Below are 18,430 nucleotides of genomic sequence, written 5' to 3'. Positions count from 1 at the left end.
ACATAATAGTTTGATTATTATGAACATACTACACATTCTAAGCAGCAATAGAAGACAAAGAACCATAATATATGGACAATTATATATTAGACATCCTCAAACGTGCTTGAGCGCATGCTTGCAAGTGACTATAATACATATGTATGTATATATAAACACATACAAGAGGACGTTCTCGACATGACATACAAATAAATCAAGAGCTCTCAGCATCCTTTGCCAACATCGCGCACGAGACAGGAAGTATTGTGACATAAAACAGACAGTAACGAAAGACCCTATGTGTGTGTGTGTGTGTGTGTGTATTTTGATCTATGAAACCATGATGTGTTGGTACATGTATATATATTTATGGTCTTAGGTGGACAATATGTGGAGGAGATTAACAAGGACACGTACTGCAACAGTACTTCGGCTGCAGCCCCATCCAACTCTAGTGGAACTACAACTACAAGGATGCCGGAGATGCCATCGGCTTCGACGGAATCAACAACTCCGATCCCAACATCTCCTTCGAGACGTCTGTTTGGTTCTAGATGAGAAGATCTTCTCCAATGCATCACGATGCCATGGTGAATGGCATTGGGTTCAGTGCCATGATCCGTGCGATCAATGGGGGCTTCGAGTGTGGAGTCAACCCCTCGAACCCAACCGCCCAACAACATTTGAGATGTACTTTGGCCCTTTTGCTAAATAATACCTCTTGCCATGATGTACTTTGGCCATCACATGAACATGTCCATGTTGTAACATTCGAGATCATTAAATAATAGATGCATCTTCACTCTTCACTCTTTGCCGAAGCTACATTTATAAAAGAAAGACTAACTTCCAAAAATTAACATCCAATGGTTATTGACATTGCAAATTATCTCAATTCGTTGAGTATTTTGTGTTGTCCAAGTCTATTGATGATGTTAGAAATCTCAACTTGTTTGGAGTTTCATATCTCTTTACATAGTTGGTAAAGGTCTAGGTTCGCCCCTACATTTAAATAGCGGAGATTCCAAATAGTGAAGTTAATGTGACCTCCAAATAGTGAGAGGTAAGGTATGATAGCTAGATATTGTTAGAAATTGCAATTCGTCCTGAATTTTGTATACACACACACACACAGAAAAGAAACCAATCACGTTGCGTCATCACAAGCGGTCCTCAATAGGGGACAAGATGCAAGATTTTGTATTTGGTGGAGATACGAGATTTTCAACGATTGTTGTAGAACAATGGGTACATATCATAATGAACACGTGTTGTTTCAAGAATGATGAAGAGCATATCGTGAAAAAGTATTATGTTCTAATAGTGGGTAGGGTTCTATACTTCATAAGTGTCAATTAGGTTCTCCCAACGACCATGTACAAGACAATTCACCCCTTGCTCCTAAGTAAAGTGGGCAAACATTGTTTGGCCATATTGAGTTCATAAATCCTACTACTTCCAATCAACCATATTCATCTGACACTTTCCACACATTTTTCTGGTCACGTCAAGTAGTTTTGCATTAGTTTGAGAACATGACAACCTTTTTGCTCGAACATGGCATGTCTTGCTAAGAAAAATGTTTATAAAGTCCAGTTGAGATAGTATGTGGTGACTAACTACATCCCTATGTTCATTGATAATGTGAGTATTTGTTAATATTGAGTTCCCATTTGGGCAATTCATAATTTATGTAGAGGAGACAACTAGCCTAACTTTCCGTGGAATAGAAAATTCCCACCGTTTTCATCATGGTATAACTCTTCCCTCATCTCCCATGGCCAGTTGCTCATTGACTTAATTGAGTAACATCTTCATTGATTTATTATCCTCAAATATTCATGGTAGTCAAAATGTTGATTTTCTCTTTTCAACTTGAGCGCGCATCTCCATCCTTAGTAGCGTGCATCTTCATTCTTAGTAGCGTGCTAGGCACATTCCCATTCTTAATAGTGTGCAATTAACACAAACCCCTTATGCTCAATGTGAGCCTAATACACATTGTAGTGAATTACCACTACTACATCCCTAAGCGGGTCGCATAGTCAAAGAAATCAATGTAGAAAATATCCATTAATGTTCAATATATCTTGACCTGAAACAAGAATCGGTGGTTATATTTACCAAATTGCTTGGAGTGGAAAATGTTTGGCAACACAACCTATCTCCACTTGATCTACTGAATTGAGGCAGAGTAAAAGAAAGCTTAGTCCAATTGACAATACAACAGAAATAAGATTGAAAGGGCATTAGAAGACTGTTGAAAAGAAGTTTTGTTTCTAAACTCTCCATAGGGTAAATCTAAATTTGAGACTTCAAGGAATATTTTTATTAGTTAATTGACTCATTAGTATACACATACAAAAAGGTCTTTGAAATAATTCAAAAAGTCATTATTAGGGGTTTCAAATGTGTCGACAAACTCATTAAATATGATGAACTTCCCTTGTTTTAAGAATTATTAATGTCTTAAAATATAATGAACTCCCTTGGTTTCAAGAATGATCAATAGCATATCGTGCAAAAGTGTCGTGTTGTGATACATATATTGGATAGGGTTCTATACTTGATTAGTGTCAATTACATTCTCCCAATGATCGTGGACGTGACAACTCATGAAAATAAGGTTAAATCATGAAAAAGATTGTGCCCTACTTGCTTGTTAGTAAAGTGGGCTGACATTATTGATTTATATCGAGTCAGCATACGACCACTCTATACCTCGTTTTGGTTGCAGTCAACCATATTAACTTGACACTAGCCGAACGTCTTCTAGTGGGTCCGGGAGATTGTCACATATTTATTCGCCGACCATGAAGAAGTAATATGCTCGAATATGCCCCAACAGACAAATGGTGACCGAGTCTCGAGTCAACCAAGGACTAACTAACTACATCTCTATGTCTATATAAACATAAACAAGAGGAGGTTCTTGTCACATACAAATAAATCCATCAAATTATTCTAATTATTTTTATCTAATTTATTTTTATCTAATTTATTTTTGAATGAGTTCTATGGCCACAACGCAGCGGCAGTACATCGGCGGAGTAGGTGCCGTTCTCTTGGCGGCGCTGCTCATCTCCGCCGGCGTCGCTGCCCAGGACTGTGGCAGCGAAGCCGGAGGCGCCACGTGCGCCGATAATCTCTGCTGCAGCCAGTACGGCTACTGCGGCTCCACCAGCGACTACTGTGGAACCGGTTGTCAGAGCGGGCCCTGCATCTCCTCCTCCTCCGGCGGCGGCTGCAACCCGCCGTGCGACTCCGACCTCTGCTGCAGCCAGTACGGCTACTGCGGCTCCACTAGCGACTACTGCGGAACCGGCTGCCAGAGCGGGCCCTGCACCTCCTCCTCCTCCTCCTCCTCCGGCGGCGGCTGCAACCCGCCGTGCGACTCCGACCTTTGCTGCAGCCAGTACGGTTACTGCGGCTCCACCAGCGATTACTGCGGCACCGGCTGCCAGAGCGGGCCCTGCACTTCCTCCTCCAGCAGCTCAACCGGAAGTGGCGTCTCCGCCATCATCACGAGCAGCATCTTCAACCAGTTCCTCCCGCAGAGGAGCTCCGCCCCGGCCAGCGGCTTCTACACCTACGCCGCCTTCCTGGCCGCGGCTTCCGCCTACAGCGGCTTCGGCACGAGCGGCAGCTCCACCGTCCAGAAGCGCGAGTTAGCCGCATTCTTCGCCAACATGGCCCACGAGACCGGAAGTAAGTTCCCTATACTTTTTAATAATGATGTCATGCCCATTGCCTTTCTTTGGTCTCAACTATGTACATATAATAACTATTCTCTGTGGTCTCACAGGTGGACAATACGTGGAGGAGGTTATCAAGGGCACTTATTGTGACACGTCATCCGGTGTCCCGTGCGCATCCGGCCAACAGTACTACGGCCGTGGCCCCATCCAACTCTCATGGAACTACAACTACAAGGCAGCCGGAGATGCCATTGGCTTCGATGGAATCAACAACCCCGGCATCGTCGCGTCCGACCCTGCCATCTCATTCAAGACGGCCGTATGGGCGTGGATGACCGGTGGCTCCCCAACATGCCACAATGCCATGGTCAATGGAATCGGGTTTGGCGCCACGATCCAGGCCATCAATGGGGACCTCGAGTGTGGAAGCAACCCTTCAAACCCGACTGGCCGACAAAGCCGTATCGCCTTCTACAAGTCCTTTTGCTCAACCTTGGGTGTAGACCCAGGTTCAAATCTCTCGTGTTAAAACATGTGTGTCAAAGGAGGATCCTAACAAAGTTTGGCTTAAGAAAAGATCTTGGGGATGATGTACTTTGACCAATATGGTAACATTCTCATTGAATAATAGATACGTCTTAACTCTTGATTCTTTGCTAAGGCCACCAATAACAGACACACTAGTCCAAAAATAAAAACACAATGGTTGGCAACGTTGAATCTCAATTCGTTGAGTATTTTGTGTTGTTCTCTATTGACGATGCTAGAAATCTCAATTTTTTTGGAGTTTCATATATGTTTTACATAGGTGGTAAAGGTCCAGGTTCACCCCTACATTTAAATAGTGGAAATAATGTGACTTCCAAATTGTGAAGTTAATGTGACTTTCAAATAATGGAGGCAATGTATCATGGCTAGCTACAAATTACAATTCATCCCGAATTTCCCCTAGCTATATATATATATGTAAGAGAGGAGAGGGAGAGAAAAACCAATCACCTTGAGCCTTCACAAGCCGTCCTCAAGAGGGGACACGATGTAGGATTTCTTTAGGACCAAATACTAGATTTTAAACGATTGCACATGAAATGGTCAATGATTCATAAATTGACATTTCATTTAATGACTCAAACTAGCATGCCATTTTGATCCAAATGTTGGATGACATTTGAGATAGTTCTAACTTCTATGTGACATCCAATGTGAACGATTACTTGAGGAAGCGTTAGAAAACAGAGGAAGTAGAGAATACACAAAGTACACGGGAGAGACAGAGAGAGCAAAACGTAAAAGCTATATTCAAAACAATATAATCACTCTGTAGTTACAAAAGTGCTCAGTAGCACTATTTATACAAGCCCCCCGTGGGACTAACAGAAGTACCGCGTACTTCAATGCTCACACGAGCATCTGACACTTACTACGAGACTATAATTGCCTAGTAGTCTAAACTAATACTAGGCTTTCGGTTACCGATTGGATCCGGCTAACCGGCTCCCTAGCTCACCGTCTCTGTTGTTTGCCGGCTCGGTTGCTCACCGGCTTAACAATTCGTCTCGCTCACTGGCTCAGGCTTATCCAGCCGATCCGGCTCCAGTTGAGCTTGCCGCTCAACACTCCCCCTCAAGCTCAACTTGAGGTTGGATCCTAGTGTCAGCCTCTATGGCAGTCGGTTCTTCCAATCGACTTCTCTTGGCGTTGCTCCGCCTTGCTCGCGCTCCTCGTCCGGTCCGGTTCGGTTTGCTCAATAGGCCCCTCTCAGCTCCTTCGCTGCTATGACTCCGGCGCTTGATGATCTGTCAGTTCCTCCGCGATGGCATCGACTTTCACTGCATCTGTGTCTGCTTGGCCTCCAATTGATTCGGTTCATCCGGATCCGTCTGTTGGTCCGAATCGGTTGTCCCCGATTCGTTCCAGTTCTTGTCTGAGTCGGTATCCTCCGACTCGTCTTTCGGTTTAAGGCCCTTCACCACATCATACCACGTTCGGGTCTTGGCCTTCTTCCTTCGGTCGGCTCTGTCCTTCTTGACTCTGCCACTGTCGGTTCTTCCCTCACCGGCGCAATCGGCGGTCTCTTTGCCTTTGCCCATTCCGGCGTCTTTGCCCGTTCTCCCCCTCAAGTGTGGCACGTCGAGATGCTGAACACCAAGCATCTCGGTGAAGTGCTGCAACTTGTCCGATCCGAGCGGTTTTGTTACGGGCATGACCATTTAATATCCCGTGGTGAGAATTTACCGTAGTATTCTATACACGTGGATAAGTGTGAGGGTTAAACGAGAGTGTAAAGAAGGGGAGGATTACTTTTAATCCTCGGGATTGAGACAACCCATTAGGTCAAGTGTGAACTTGCGTGGGGGCCTTGGGTATCGCTATAACTAAGAGGCCTAGCTACCCTCATTTAATCATCTTTTGACTACATTGAGACTCTGCTCTTGTGTGGGTCAACTCTTGTAGTGAGCGCGCCAGCACTAGGTACGACTCAACGCCACGACGGTGGTATGGGACGCCGATCGAGGCTCGAGTCCGTCTCGATCCCTTCGCTCGGGGGTGGTCGGGTGGATCGGCACCCTTCTTTCTCTTTCTCCTTTCTATCTATCATTAGTTTATCCTTATCTTAAGCTTACTTGAGTACCTAGATCTCTAATAGGTTTGGTGAAGATGTCGGCAACTTGCAAATCCGTGTGAATATACCGAAGTTCGACCTCACCGCTTAGGACACGCTCACGCACGAAGTGATAGTGCACTTCTATGTGCTTTGTGCGAGCATGGAATACGGGGATCTTGGCGAGTTGCATGTTGTTGATGTTGTCACAATAGACTAGAATCGGGGTCGGTACCTCGATCCGTAGGTCTTGCAGTAGTCGCCGAAGCCAAATGGCTTCACAGGTGGCAAGGGTAGTGCCCCGATACTCAGCCTCAGTGCTCGACAGAGCAATTGCTGGCTGCTTTTTGCTGCTCCACGCAACAGCCGCGCTACCTAGGGAAAACATGTAACCGGAGGTTGATCGGTGATCTGATGCATCGCCGGCCCAGTCGACATCTGTGTAACCGACTAGCTCTTCGGGTATACCGTGCCGGTATAACAGTCCCCGGTCCTTCGTGTCGCTGACATATCGCAATATCCGGTGTGCGCACTGAAGGTGCTCCACAGTCCGCTGCTGCATGAACTGGCTTATCATTCCGACCGAATAACTGATGTTGGGTCGCATGATAGTCAAGTAAATAAGGCTTCCGACAATTTGTCGGAACCGTTGCTCGTTGCAAGCCGGTCCGGAGTTGGGATGAAGCTTCTGGTTCCGGTCCAAGGGTGTGGAGACAGGTCTGACTCAGCATTCTGTCATGCTGAATTTGTACAACATATTCAAGACGTAATGTCGTTGTGAGAGCAATATGCCGTTCGGGGTTCGGATCACCTCGATCCCTAGAAAATAATGAAGGTCCCCCAAATCCTTCATCTCAAATGCGTCCGACAACTGGGACTTGACACGGTTGATTTCTGGAACACCCGGTCTGGTGATGACTAGATCATCAACATACAACATTATACATACCAGACCGGCTGAGCCTTGCCGAATGAACAATGAAGAGTCCGATTTGGAGGCCACAAACCCCATTTTACGCAACCGGTGCGTGATCTTCACATTCCAAGCTCGAGGGGCTTGCTTCAGGCCGTACAACGACTTCTTCAGCCGGCATACCGCCGACTTGTTCATCTCCGATTGAAAGCCAGGAGGCTCTAGTTTTCCATGTAAGTCGCCTAAAAGAACTTCTTGGTTCTAACGATAATACAGTGACAATTGAAACTCTGGTTACTTCTGAAGAATTATCTTCTAAACCACATGTACCAAAAAGAATTCTCGATGTTAAAACAAAAAAATTGCATTCTAAAATAATCTGAGAATTTAAAATTAAATGGATGGATAAGTCTATAAAAGATGCCACTTGGGAACACGAAAATACTCTTAGAACTAACTTCCCTAACTTTTCCCCGAAAGAGTGCAATGTTTTAAAGGGAGTATGTTACAGGCAGGACCATATAATATCCCTTCTTGAGTATGTACCATAGTATTCTATACACGTGGATAAAGGGTGAGGGTTAAACGAGACTGTAAAGAAGGGAATGATTACTTTTAATCCTTGGGATTGAGACAACCATTACGCCAAGTGTGAACTTGCCTGGTTGCCTTGAGTCTGGCTATAAATATGAGGCCTAGTTACCCTCATTTCATCATCTCTTAACTACGTCGAGACTCCGTTCTTGTGGTGGGTCAATTCTTGTAGCGATGTCGTGAAGAAAATAGGCCAAAGGCGGAATCGAAGAAAAAGGCGCATGAACCAGCTCTTACAAGGATAAACATGTGAATTGATATTTTGTACATGATTCATAATTGGGTCGGCTGATGCAAATACTAGGTAGTATACATTTATTAGGGGATTGTGCGTATCTCTGTCGAAAGGGACAGGGAATAAAGAGATTTGACTAGGGAAGAATTGCGAACTATTTAAGGAGGGAGAGAAGGAGGACCAAATATCGCACGTTGGGGAGGAGGAGGTGCTGCTACAGAATGGAGTGTCGAGCTCTCTCTTCTCCTCTGATCGTCGTTCACTGTGGGTGTCGGGAGTTCGCTGCCTCTGCTTCGTGGACAGCCCGTGTGCTTCCAGCAGAGGCTCATCCCCCCCCCCCTTTCTTTTGTTTCTTTGAGTCGAATGTGTTCTGTCTGTGTGTGTGAGTAGGATCCCCATGTCGGGACCATCGCCGCCTTGCCGGTTGTAATCGTTAGAGTTTGCAATCTCTGGATATTGTAATCGACTATTACTGTAATTAAGAGTGTCGTTTCTTTCTCTTTCCTTCTCCCTTTGCGTATCTGCAACTCTTCTCTTCTCTCTCTCTCTCTCGCTCCTCGGTTCAAGGCCCCCGTGGTCCCGCCTCTTTCTACATGCACGCGTGTATCAACGTGACATCTTTGGTGAACCCGACGTGAAAAGGCGGCGAAGGAGTCGAAAGATGAGGGGATCGGACCTAGCAGAGACAATGGCGGTAGCCGTTGACCGGCTTGTAAGCGCTCGTGAGGGGACGGGTACCCTCGACAGAGCCATTGGATCGATCGTCGACACTATAGGCCGGTTCGGAGGGAAAGACGCCACAAGTTATTTGGAGGCTTACCGAGCCGAAATGATCATAAGGGATATCCCTGTGGACAGGCGGCTGTCCGGATTCCCTCGGGTGGTGATGCCGGGCATCCACGCGGAGGTGCTCAAGGTGTTGGCCGGATGCCAGACTTGGGAGTAGTTCGAGTTGCAGCTCCTTGAGAAGTATGGGTTTGATGACTCGCTTCGGCTATCGAGGCGGGACTTCATGGTGTGGGTGGAAAGCCCCGGAAAGGGGACGAACACGTCGGCGCTCCTCTAGGAGCTCGAAAAACAGTTAGCGTGGCTGTCGACGCTGGACCGGACCGTGCTCGAAACGAGTCATGTACTACTGTTTGTTAAGTCGGTGGATGCACTCGACAAGGAAAAGATGGGTCCCGTATTGGAAACGGACGAAGGGCTCACGGCAGATTGGGTTGTGGTAAAACGGGTCTGCAGGCATTTTGACAAGCGGCACGATTGGAGTGTCGAAAGCTCGTCGGGGTCAGGGCTGGTCCCGGCGTGGAGGTTCGAGGAGCTGGTGTCGGTGCCAACCGATAGGAAGGAAGAGGCCCGAATTTGGCTGGAGTCGGGGTCGGCATCGAACGACGTGGTCAGAGGCCCATCCGGAGGAGCGGCTCTGGAGGAGCTGACACAGATTGTGCGCGACCTGTAGATCACACATACACGGAGGGACAGCGGCGAACAACCTCACGACCGGAGGCCGCCGGTTGGGCAGCGGTGCATGTGGTGTGACATGATCGGATACATTCGAAAGGATTGTGCGGATTTCGCCGACGCGCTCAGGACCAACGTGGTGTACCTCTAGAACGAGTGGGTGCACGCGAGCGAGACCCGGAGAGCCCTAGAACTAAATACGGGGCGCAGCGGAATGAAGAGGTTGATGGAAGAGCCCGCGACACGGCACGTAGAAGCTGTTAACTACTCAGTTTCAGTGGGAATTCGGGTCGGGGGTGATGAGACCCGGAAGGTGAAGGACTCCGGATTCTGGTTGCTAGTGCTAGAGGGCCTCTCCGGAGTTCGGCTGAAGAAGGAAGAGGCGGACCGCACGAAACAGCGGGTCCAGGAGGTCATCGGATGGGATGATCCGGTCGAAGAGAAAACGGGCATCGTAGAAGCCGCTTGCCAGAACTACAAGGTTCTGGTGGAAGACAAACGGGCTAGAAAGGCCGGGGGGGTCGGTCCCCTGCAGAGGTACGAGACCCAATTCAGACCAAAACCTACCGGTGCCAGCAACCCAAGCGCGCCGGACGGAAAGACGCAGGTGGGGTTTCGGTTGAGCAACGAAATTGAGAGAGCAACGGACCTATAGAAGGTCCTTGAAGAGCGGATCCGCGACAGTAAAGTGGAGCTGCCATTGCAGGAGGTGCTAGGAATCGCCAAGAGGGAGTTCCACGACTCCATCATAGACCTGGTGAAGTGGAAGAGGCTCTCGACGGAGCCAGAACCGGAGAAGACAGTGGAGGTGCGGACTACGCACTTAGAAGACGTGACCCTAGAAGACAAGTTGGCGGAAAGCCACTATGCGAAGCCGCATTGGGCCAGGGCAACTACGGAAACCCCTGTGCGTATCGGCGACGTTCTGGAACAGGTGGTGGCCTTGGTAGACCATGGATCCGAAATCAATCTGATGTCCATGGATTTCTACAAGAGGGGTAAATGGCCGATCAACACCAAGCATGGGTGGAAGATACGCGCGGTGACGCGTGCTACGGAGGAGCTGCATGGTGCGTGCCCGAATATACGCGTAAAGGTCAGTGAAGTCGAGATAGATCAACATTTCTTCGTGCAGGAAACATCCTCGCACCCGGTGATTCTCGGCAAACCATACATTACGGCAACACGCATGGAGATGAAGGTGTTGGACAACGGTTTGACGTACGCGTGCGTCAAAAGCCAGGACGGTCGGCATTCCGTCCAATTCATGACCTTACGTCCGAAACATGAGAAGAATCGCGAGACCCTCGGCGGTGACAGCCGAGGGGATTTTTAAAGACGGCTATCAAGGCGTGGGGCCGCGGTAGTTCAGACGTACCAGAAGAACCCCACACATGTACAGTAGGGAGGAAGTTTTGGTTCTCCAAAAATGGAGGTTGTACTATAGCCAGCATCAGCGGACGGGAAAGGAAGCGAGCGGAGGAATGGCTCAAGGGATGCGGAGTCCTCTCCCCCGACAAAGAGATCAACGGCGCCGTGGAGGCGGTCTCTTTTGACGACATCCTAGGCGAGTTACGAAAGGTGATCGGTGAAGACCTTAGAGAAGACCAGACCGTTCCGGTTAGTTTGATGGGAATGTACGAAGTCATCGCGGACTTCGGGGAAAGGATCGGGTCAGATCGCACGGCCCTCGTGGATACAAAGTACAAGATTGTGGACCGGAAGGTGAGGCCAGTCGCGGCACCCTTGCCGAAGGGCAGCGAGGAGTGGATAAAAGGGGTCATGTCGGACCGAAGTTTACGGAATTTGGCTGGCATAGGGCACCGGTTCACCGACATAATGCTACGGGAGCTCAAGGTCGGTGGGGGTGGCTTCCTACTACCGGCGGAGGAGGACAGGTTTCGGAGAATGCTCGGAAGGCATGGGAAATCCTTCGCGTTCTTGTAGGAGGAGATCGGGTGTGGACCCGACGATCGTCGAACCGATGGTGATCTTCACGATACTGCATGTACCGTGGAATCTCAAACCAATTCCAGTGCCGAGAGCTCACATCCCGAAGTTGATGGAGCTTCTAAAGCAGAGGGTGGAGATGGGCATCCTCGAACCGCCGAGTGCCCCGTATTCAAACCGGTGGTTTATGGTGCCAAAGAAGAACAGCACGCTGCGCTTCATTCAGGACCTGCAATCGGTCAACAGGGTGACCATCCGTAGCGCAGGAATCGAACCGACCATAGACGAGTTCGCGGAGGCCTTCACTGGAAGGTCGATCTATTCGGTCGGTGACTTATACTCGGGGTACGACCAGTTCCAGCTAGTCGTGGAGAGCAGGGATATCACGACGATGCGAACCCATCTTGGCCTAGTATGGATGTGTACCCTACCACAAGGCGGGACGAATTCGGTGGCGCATATGGTGAACGCAATGAACAAGGTTCTGAGGGACTGCATCCCAGACATCACCATGCCATTCTTGGACGACATCCCGATAAAGGGGTGTCCGATGGTTGATGCGGACGAGACTGTAGGGCCAGACAGATGCCGGAGGTTCATCGTGAACCACATCAACGACTGCGAGAAGGTGCTGCAGAGGCTCGAAAACGCACGACTCACCTTCTCCAGAGAAAAATCGGCGTTCAGGCAGTCGGAGGTCCTGGTGGTCAGACACCTGTGCGGGCCTTATGGTAGGAAACCGTCTCCGGCAAAGGTAGAAGCCATCTCCACGATGAGGAACGATTGCGGGTCGGTTACGGAAATCCGTAGATTCCTGGGTGCATGCGCGTTCTACCACATCTGGATCCCGCACTACACACATGTCGCGGAACCCCTCTACGGACTATTGAAAAAGGGGCGTAGCTTTGAGTGGAGGACGGAGCACACGGAGTTGGTACGGAGACTAAAGGAGGCTCTTACGATAGCATCGGCTCTCCGAAAAGCAGTTTACGGCAAAGATGTCCCCATTTGCGTGATGGTGGACACGAGCCCGACCGGGATCGGGTGGGTAATCAGTCAGGAGGACAAGGACGGCGTACGGTTCTCGATCCGGTTCGGGGTGAAGGTATTGAGCGAGCGGTAGCGAGGATACGCCCATGTTAAGCACGAGCTTTGGGGTATCGTTTCGGCAGTCAAGGCCGACAAGGACTATCTGATCGGGACGGAGGTGATCATCGAGACGGACTGCCTACCGATACTCGGCATGGTTTCCGGATGCGCGACACCGGACCTAGCAATGCTCCGGTGGATAGCGTACATTAAGTTCCTAAACCCGGAGATATGGCACATCTCCGAAAAAGATAATGCCATGGACGATATGCTTTCGAGAGCGAGGTTCAACGACGAAGACGGCATGGTTTCGGATGACGAAGAAGTCGGCGAGGACTTCTTCGGGTCGGCTAACGTAACGACGAGGAAAGAGGACACTCCGGCGCTTAACGATTTTGACGAAAGCAAGTACGATGGGGAGTGGCTCCAAATCGGGAGGTTCCTATGGGCGATGACACCGGACGCAGCGTGGACGAGAGAAGAGGCGAGCCGGGTACGGAAGAAGGCGTAGCGATTCTTCCTGCGGGACGAGTGCATATGGAGGCACCCAAAGAAGAAAAACGGCATCCTGCTCCAAGTAGAGGCAAAGAAAGAAGAACAGGAGGGACTACTGGAGGCATTTCACAAGAGTCCTTGGGCTGGGGCACCGCGGAACGTGGGCCACGTTTGAGAAGCTAAAAGAGAAGTACTCATGGCCGGGGCTGTATCGAGACGTGCATCGGTTCGTAATGACTTGCGAAAGCTGTCAAATACACTCTGTAGTCCGACATCGAGACGAGCTACACCCGACCTACCCGCCTACGGTCCATTTCAAGTGGATGATGGACTTGGTGAAGATGCCGATGGGAGTAGGACAGATGCGATACCTGGTGCTTGCGCGGGAAGATTTAACGAACCAAGTGGAAGGTCGTGCACTGCAAAACAAGACAACCGCGGCGGTATGCCAGTTCCTGACCGAAGAGGTAGTGTGTCGGTACGGGTGCGTCGGGAAGATCGTGGCAGACCGGGGAGAGCTGGATTCGCGGGAAGCTGAGGAGCTGTTCGATCGGCTAGGGGTCAAACTCTCCCTCACTATGGCGTACAATCCGGAGGTGAACGGCAAGGTAGAACGTGGGCACGGGCTGATCGTAAAGGCGTTGGTGCGTTGGTGCGAAGGGCAGGTCGTGAATTGGCCGCGGCTCCTTCCTTACGCACTATGGGTGGACCGAACTACGCACAGTTCGGTGACAAGGTTTATGCCAGCAGAGCTGATGTACGGACAGAAGCTAATCATGCCGGTGGAACAAAGGGTTTCTTCATGGGCGGCGGTAGGTTGGAAGGACGAGATGAACTGGGAGGAGTTGCTGGCGGCGCGGATTCGGCAATTCGAGCGGAGGCTGGAGGACATGAAACGGGTGAAGGAAAAGTTGCGGGCAGCAAGGGAGCGGAACAAGACCCAGTTCAACCAGACGCACCAGTTGCGACCAAAGAAGATCGAGGAAGGCGATTGATTCTTGGAGTACGACTAATGCAAATACTAGGTAGTATACATTTATTAGGGGATTGTGCGTATCTCTATCGAAAGGGACAGGGAATAAAGCAATTTGACTAGGGAAGAATTGCGAACTATTTAAGGAGGGAGAGAAGGAGGACCAAAGATCGCGCGTTGGGGAGGAGGAGGTGCTGTTGCAAAACAGAGTGCCGAGCTCTCTCTTCTCCTCTGATCGTCGTTCACCGCTGCCTCTACTTCATGGACAGCCCGTGTGCTTCCAGCAGAGGCTCACCCCCCCCCCCCCCTTTCTTTTGTTTCTTTGAGTCGAGTGTGTTCTGTCTGTGTGCGTGAGTAGGATCCCCGTGTCGGGACCGTCGCTGCCTTGCCAGTTGTAATCGTCAGAGTTTGCAATCTCTGGACATTGTAATCGATTGTTACTGTAATTAAGAGTGTCGTTTCTTTCTCTTTCCTTCTCCCTTTGCGTATCTGCAACTCTTCTCTTCTCTCTCTCTCTCTCTCTCGCTCCTCGGTTCAAGGCCCCTGTGGTCCCGCCTCTTTCTACACACACGCGCATATCAACGCGACAACGATCACGCCAACACCATGTACAACTTGACGCCACGACGGTGGTATGGGATGCCAATCGAGGCTCGAGTCCATCTCGATCCCTTCGCTCAAGGGTGGTCGGGTGGATAGGCACCCTTCTTTCTCTCTCTCCTTTCTTATCTATTTATCTTTACATCCTTATCCTATGCTTACTTTAGAATAAAACTCTCACATGGTCTAAGTAATTTCATTTGGCCAACCGAACCAATTGAAGTAGTCGAACGGACACTATCGGCACCCAGGAGATCCACACAAGCTCGAAGGACGACCGAATTCTATCAACCAGGCCTCGACTACGTCAACTACACCAATGCAGGCAGAGCAATCACTTATACAGAAGCTATGGTTGCACTGAATGCCGACACATGGCTAGAAGCCATGAAATCCGAGATGGACTTGATTCATAAGAATCAGACATTAAAGCTAGTTGATATTAGCCGAAAGGAAGCTTTTACCTTGTAAATAAGTCTTTTCGTACAAATATGTACCGATTCAAATCAACCCAAATACAAACCTTGGCTCGTCGCAAAAGGTTTCAAGCAAGAACATGGAGTTGACTATGACGAGATATTTTTTCCAGTCATCAAGATGACCACCCTTTGACTTCTACTCAGAGTCGTGGCGACAAAGGACCTAGAGCTTGAGAAACTCGATGTAAAGACGGTATTCCTACACAGAGACTTCGAAGAGAACATTTACATGTCCCAACCGGCAGGCTTCTCAGCAATGGGGGAGGAAAGTCATCTTGTGTCGATTGAAGAAAAGCCTATACGGCTTAAAACAAGTCCCGAGGATGTGGTACTAGAAAATCGATTCCTACATCCGACAACTTGGGTATAGCCAGTACGATTCCGATCCATGTTTATATACTTAGCAACTAGCCGATGAGTCCCGGATATATCTAATCCTATATGTCAATGACATGCTAATTGCTAAGAGCAATCTAACCGAAATCGGAAAGCTAAAGCGGGGCCTTCACGACAAGTTCATGATGAAGGAATTCGGACAAGCTTGACACATACTGGGCATGAGGATTGTGCAAAATCGGAACACAAAGACTCTTCGACTCTCCCAGTCTGACTTCATCGGAAAGGTACTGAGGCGCTTCAATATGCAGAATGTGAAGTTAGCACCAACTCCATCCCATACGTCAATTTGACTATCAGACAAAGACTCTCCTTCAACGGACAAGGAGAAAGAGCTCAATGGAAAGATACCCTATGCATCGACGATGGTGACGACCCGACGATCTCGCATATGTCGTGGTGGTCGTCAGTCAGTACATGTCGAACCCAAGATGGAAGCATTGGGAGGCTGTCAAACACATCTTGAGGTATCTGAGAGGAACTAAAGATGCACAGTTGACTTTCGGTTTGGAAATTTTGACTGAAGTTGAAGGCTACAACGACTTCGACTATGTCGGGCATCCGGAGAATCAGAAGTCAACATCAGGCTACCTCTTCACCTACGATGGCAATGCCATATCATGGAGGTCAAAGCTCTAAGAGTGCACGGCCCTGTGGACCATAGAGGTCGAGTACATAGCAATGTCGGAGGCAGCGAACGAAGTGAATCTGGCTGCACCAACTAATGGCCGACTTTTCGGCTACAAGCTGAATCAATCGACCAGTGCCGACCATCTATTATGACTCACAGAGTGCAATTCACCTCATCAAAAATCTTGTCTATCATGCGAAGACAAAACACATTGAGGTGTGGCATCATCACACACGGGAGCTGATAACCGAAAAGACACTCGAAATATGGAAGATCGACACCGAGGGGAACATCACTGATTGCCTGATGAAGCCACTCCCAGATGAACGCTTTGGAATACTAAGGACAAAGATGAAACTACGACAAGCAACTAGCAGAAGAAAGCCAAACAAGGAGCAGAAGGGAAGTTGAAAATTGACCCGAACTTATTCATGAGAAGAGCAAAATCGACAAATTCGGAAACACAAGGGGTTGAAGAAATAGCATTGAGTGAGTTACGAACAATCAACATAAGGCCGAAATCGAGAATCGGACAGAAGCCAATTTCAACACTTGGACCGATTCAAACAAAGAACAATTCGAACAAGTCGATTAAACCAACTTGAACCAGCCATCCCTTGAAACTAATTGAGCTAGGCTAGGCATCGACTTCACCTCTGACAACTTGGCTATGTTAGAGTTATGTTCTAAAGTAAGCATATGATAAGGATAACAAAGATAGATAAATAAGAAAGGAGAGAGAGAAAGAAGGATGTCGATCCACCTGACCTCGCTTGAGCGAAGGGATCGAGATGGAATCGAGCCTCGATCGGTGTCCCATACCACCGTTGTGGCATTGAGTCATACCTGGTGCTGGCATGCTCGCTAGAAGAGTTGACCCACCACAAGAACAGAGTCTTGACGAAGTCAAGAGATGATGAAATGAGGGTACCTAGGCCCCATATTTATAGCGAAACCCAAGGCCCCCGGGAAAAGTCACACTTGGCCTAATAGGTTGTCTCAATCCCGAGGATTAAAAGTAATCCTTCCCTTCTTTCCACTCTCGTTTAACCTTCACACTTTATCCACATGTATAGAATAGTACGGTACATTCTCACCACGGGATTTTATATGTTCATGCCCGTAACAAGCTACATGCTAAGTGTCTTGTAATATAAATTTAGATTAATCTTGTAATCTAGATTCATGGGGGAGATAACCCTAAATCACTTTTACATGTAGGAAAGAGTAGTCCTTTTACGGGGGAGTTTGTCATAAAAGGCCGACTCCTTCCATCTTGTATCGTAGTGTGAACACATCCAAATCATGAGGGCTTAGTATATAAGGTCTAACCTAACATTGTAACTAAGAATCTCTCTTGTATCTTGAGTCTCTGTGTGTGAGACTATAGAGAATAACGAGAATCACCAATGAAGCTTAGCGTCTTGTTTGTCTACTCTTCTTGTCACATATTTATGTGTTGTTTGTTGATCATACACTGACAAGTCCTTACACATATACTTCCGCGCATAAATATCATACATCATTCTAACAAAACTATGCTTCTCTCATGCACTCTAGCATGTCTTCCTACTCTCTGCTACACTCATTTCTACTCTCTACAAGATAAGCTCTATAGACATCATTACCACAATAAGTTTGCCCTAGCTATTTCTATTTATATGAGTGATATGTTATTGTCATTATTATTATATATATCATAATAATAAATAATTGGCCTGACTTGTCAACCTTGTCTTCGTCTTAGAGCATCCATCCAATCTAGTCGACTCTCTATCTCCTTCAAACCAATCGACCACCCTGTTGACACGCTAATTGATCCGATTGACCATCCTATATTAAACTTGTCAATTCAACTGCCAACTTCTTCCTTGACTTCGACTGTCGACTTCTCCCATAGGAGAGACAAATTCCTAACACTATATATTTATACAAATGCATATAGACACAAGCACATATACACACTTCATTCATACTTGTATGACCCACATATTAACATGTATATATAAACATATACAAGGGAAACTCATTAATATTCTAACATACGAATACATTCATTTGCACATAGAATTACATGCACATGCACATGCACTTATGAGAAACATGAAATTATCAAGGCCTATTGTTAATATCCAAAGGAAGTTGAAAACCAATATAACCAATTGTTACAATGGTCTTGGTTCAACTCCGTAGAGGTCCCGCTCACATTTCACACGCTCACGCATATTTTGGCAACAACATATAAGATAAGCATACATACATACCCATGCATACATGCATACATTATACACATATGCACATTCCCATATATTGATATACAAATGCTACACAA

General features: G+C 47.9%; 1 protein-coding gene across 2 annotated transcripts; it reads left to right on the top strand.

Annotated features, from left to right (window-relative positions):
• The first annotated feature begins 200 nt into the window (after positions 1-200).
• On the top strand, positions 201-4,326 carry LOC147861289 (endochitinase 4-like). 2 transcript variants are annotated; one of them, XM_087323575.1, is made up of 3 exons: positions 2,972-3,340; positions 3,482-3,690; positions 3,788-4,326. In XM_087323575.1, exons 1-3 carry the CDS (start codon positions 2,991-2,993, stop codon positions 4,207-4,209), a joined length of 981 nt encoding a protein of 326 aa, XP_087179701.1. In that variant the 5' UTR covers positions 2,972-2,990; the 3' UTR covers positions 4,210-4,326. The 2 variants fall into 2 exon arrangements, 1 of the variants encoding a protein (XP_087179701.1); XR_015530122.1 differs by lacking the exons at positions 2,972-3,340; positions 3,482-3,690 and adding an exon at positions 201-243 and having other exon boundaries at positions 3,788-3,929.
• The last annotated feature ends 14,104 nt before the right edge of the window (positions 4,327-18,430 follow it).

Source organism: Azolla caroliniana, unplaced genomic scaffold (genome assembly GCF_043228905.1).
Source record: "Azolla caroliniana isolate FFs.n. ecotype wild unplaced genomic scaffold, voAzoCaro1.0.p SCAF_8, whole genome shotgun sequence".
NCBI lineage: Eukaryota > Viridiplantae > Streptophyta > Polypodiopsida > Salviniales > Salviniaceae > Azolla > Azolla caroliniana.
This window is presented reverse-complemented; position numbering and strand designations above follow the sequence as displayed.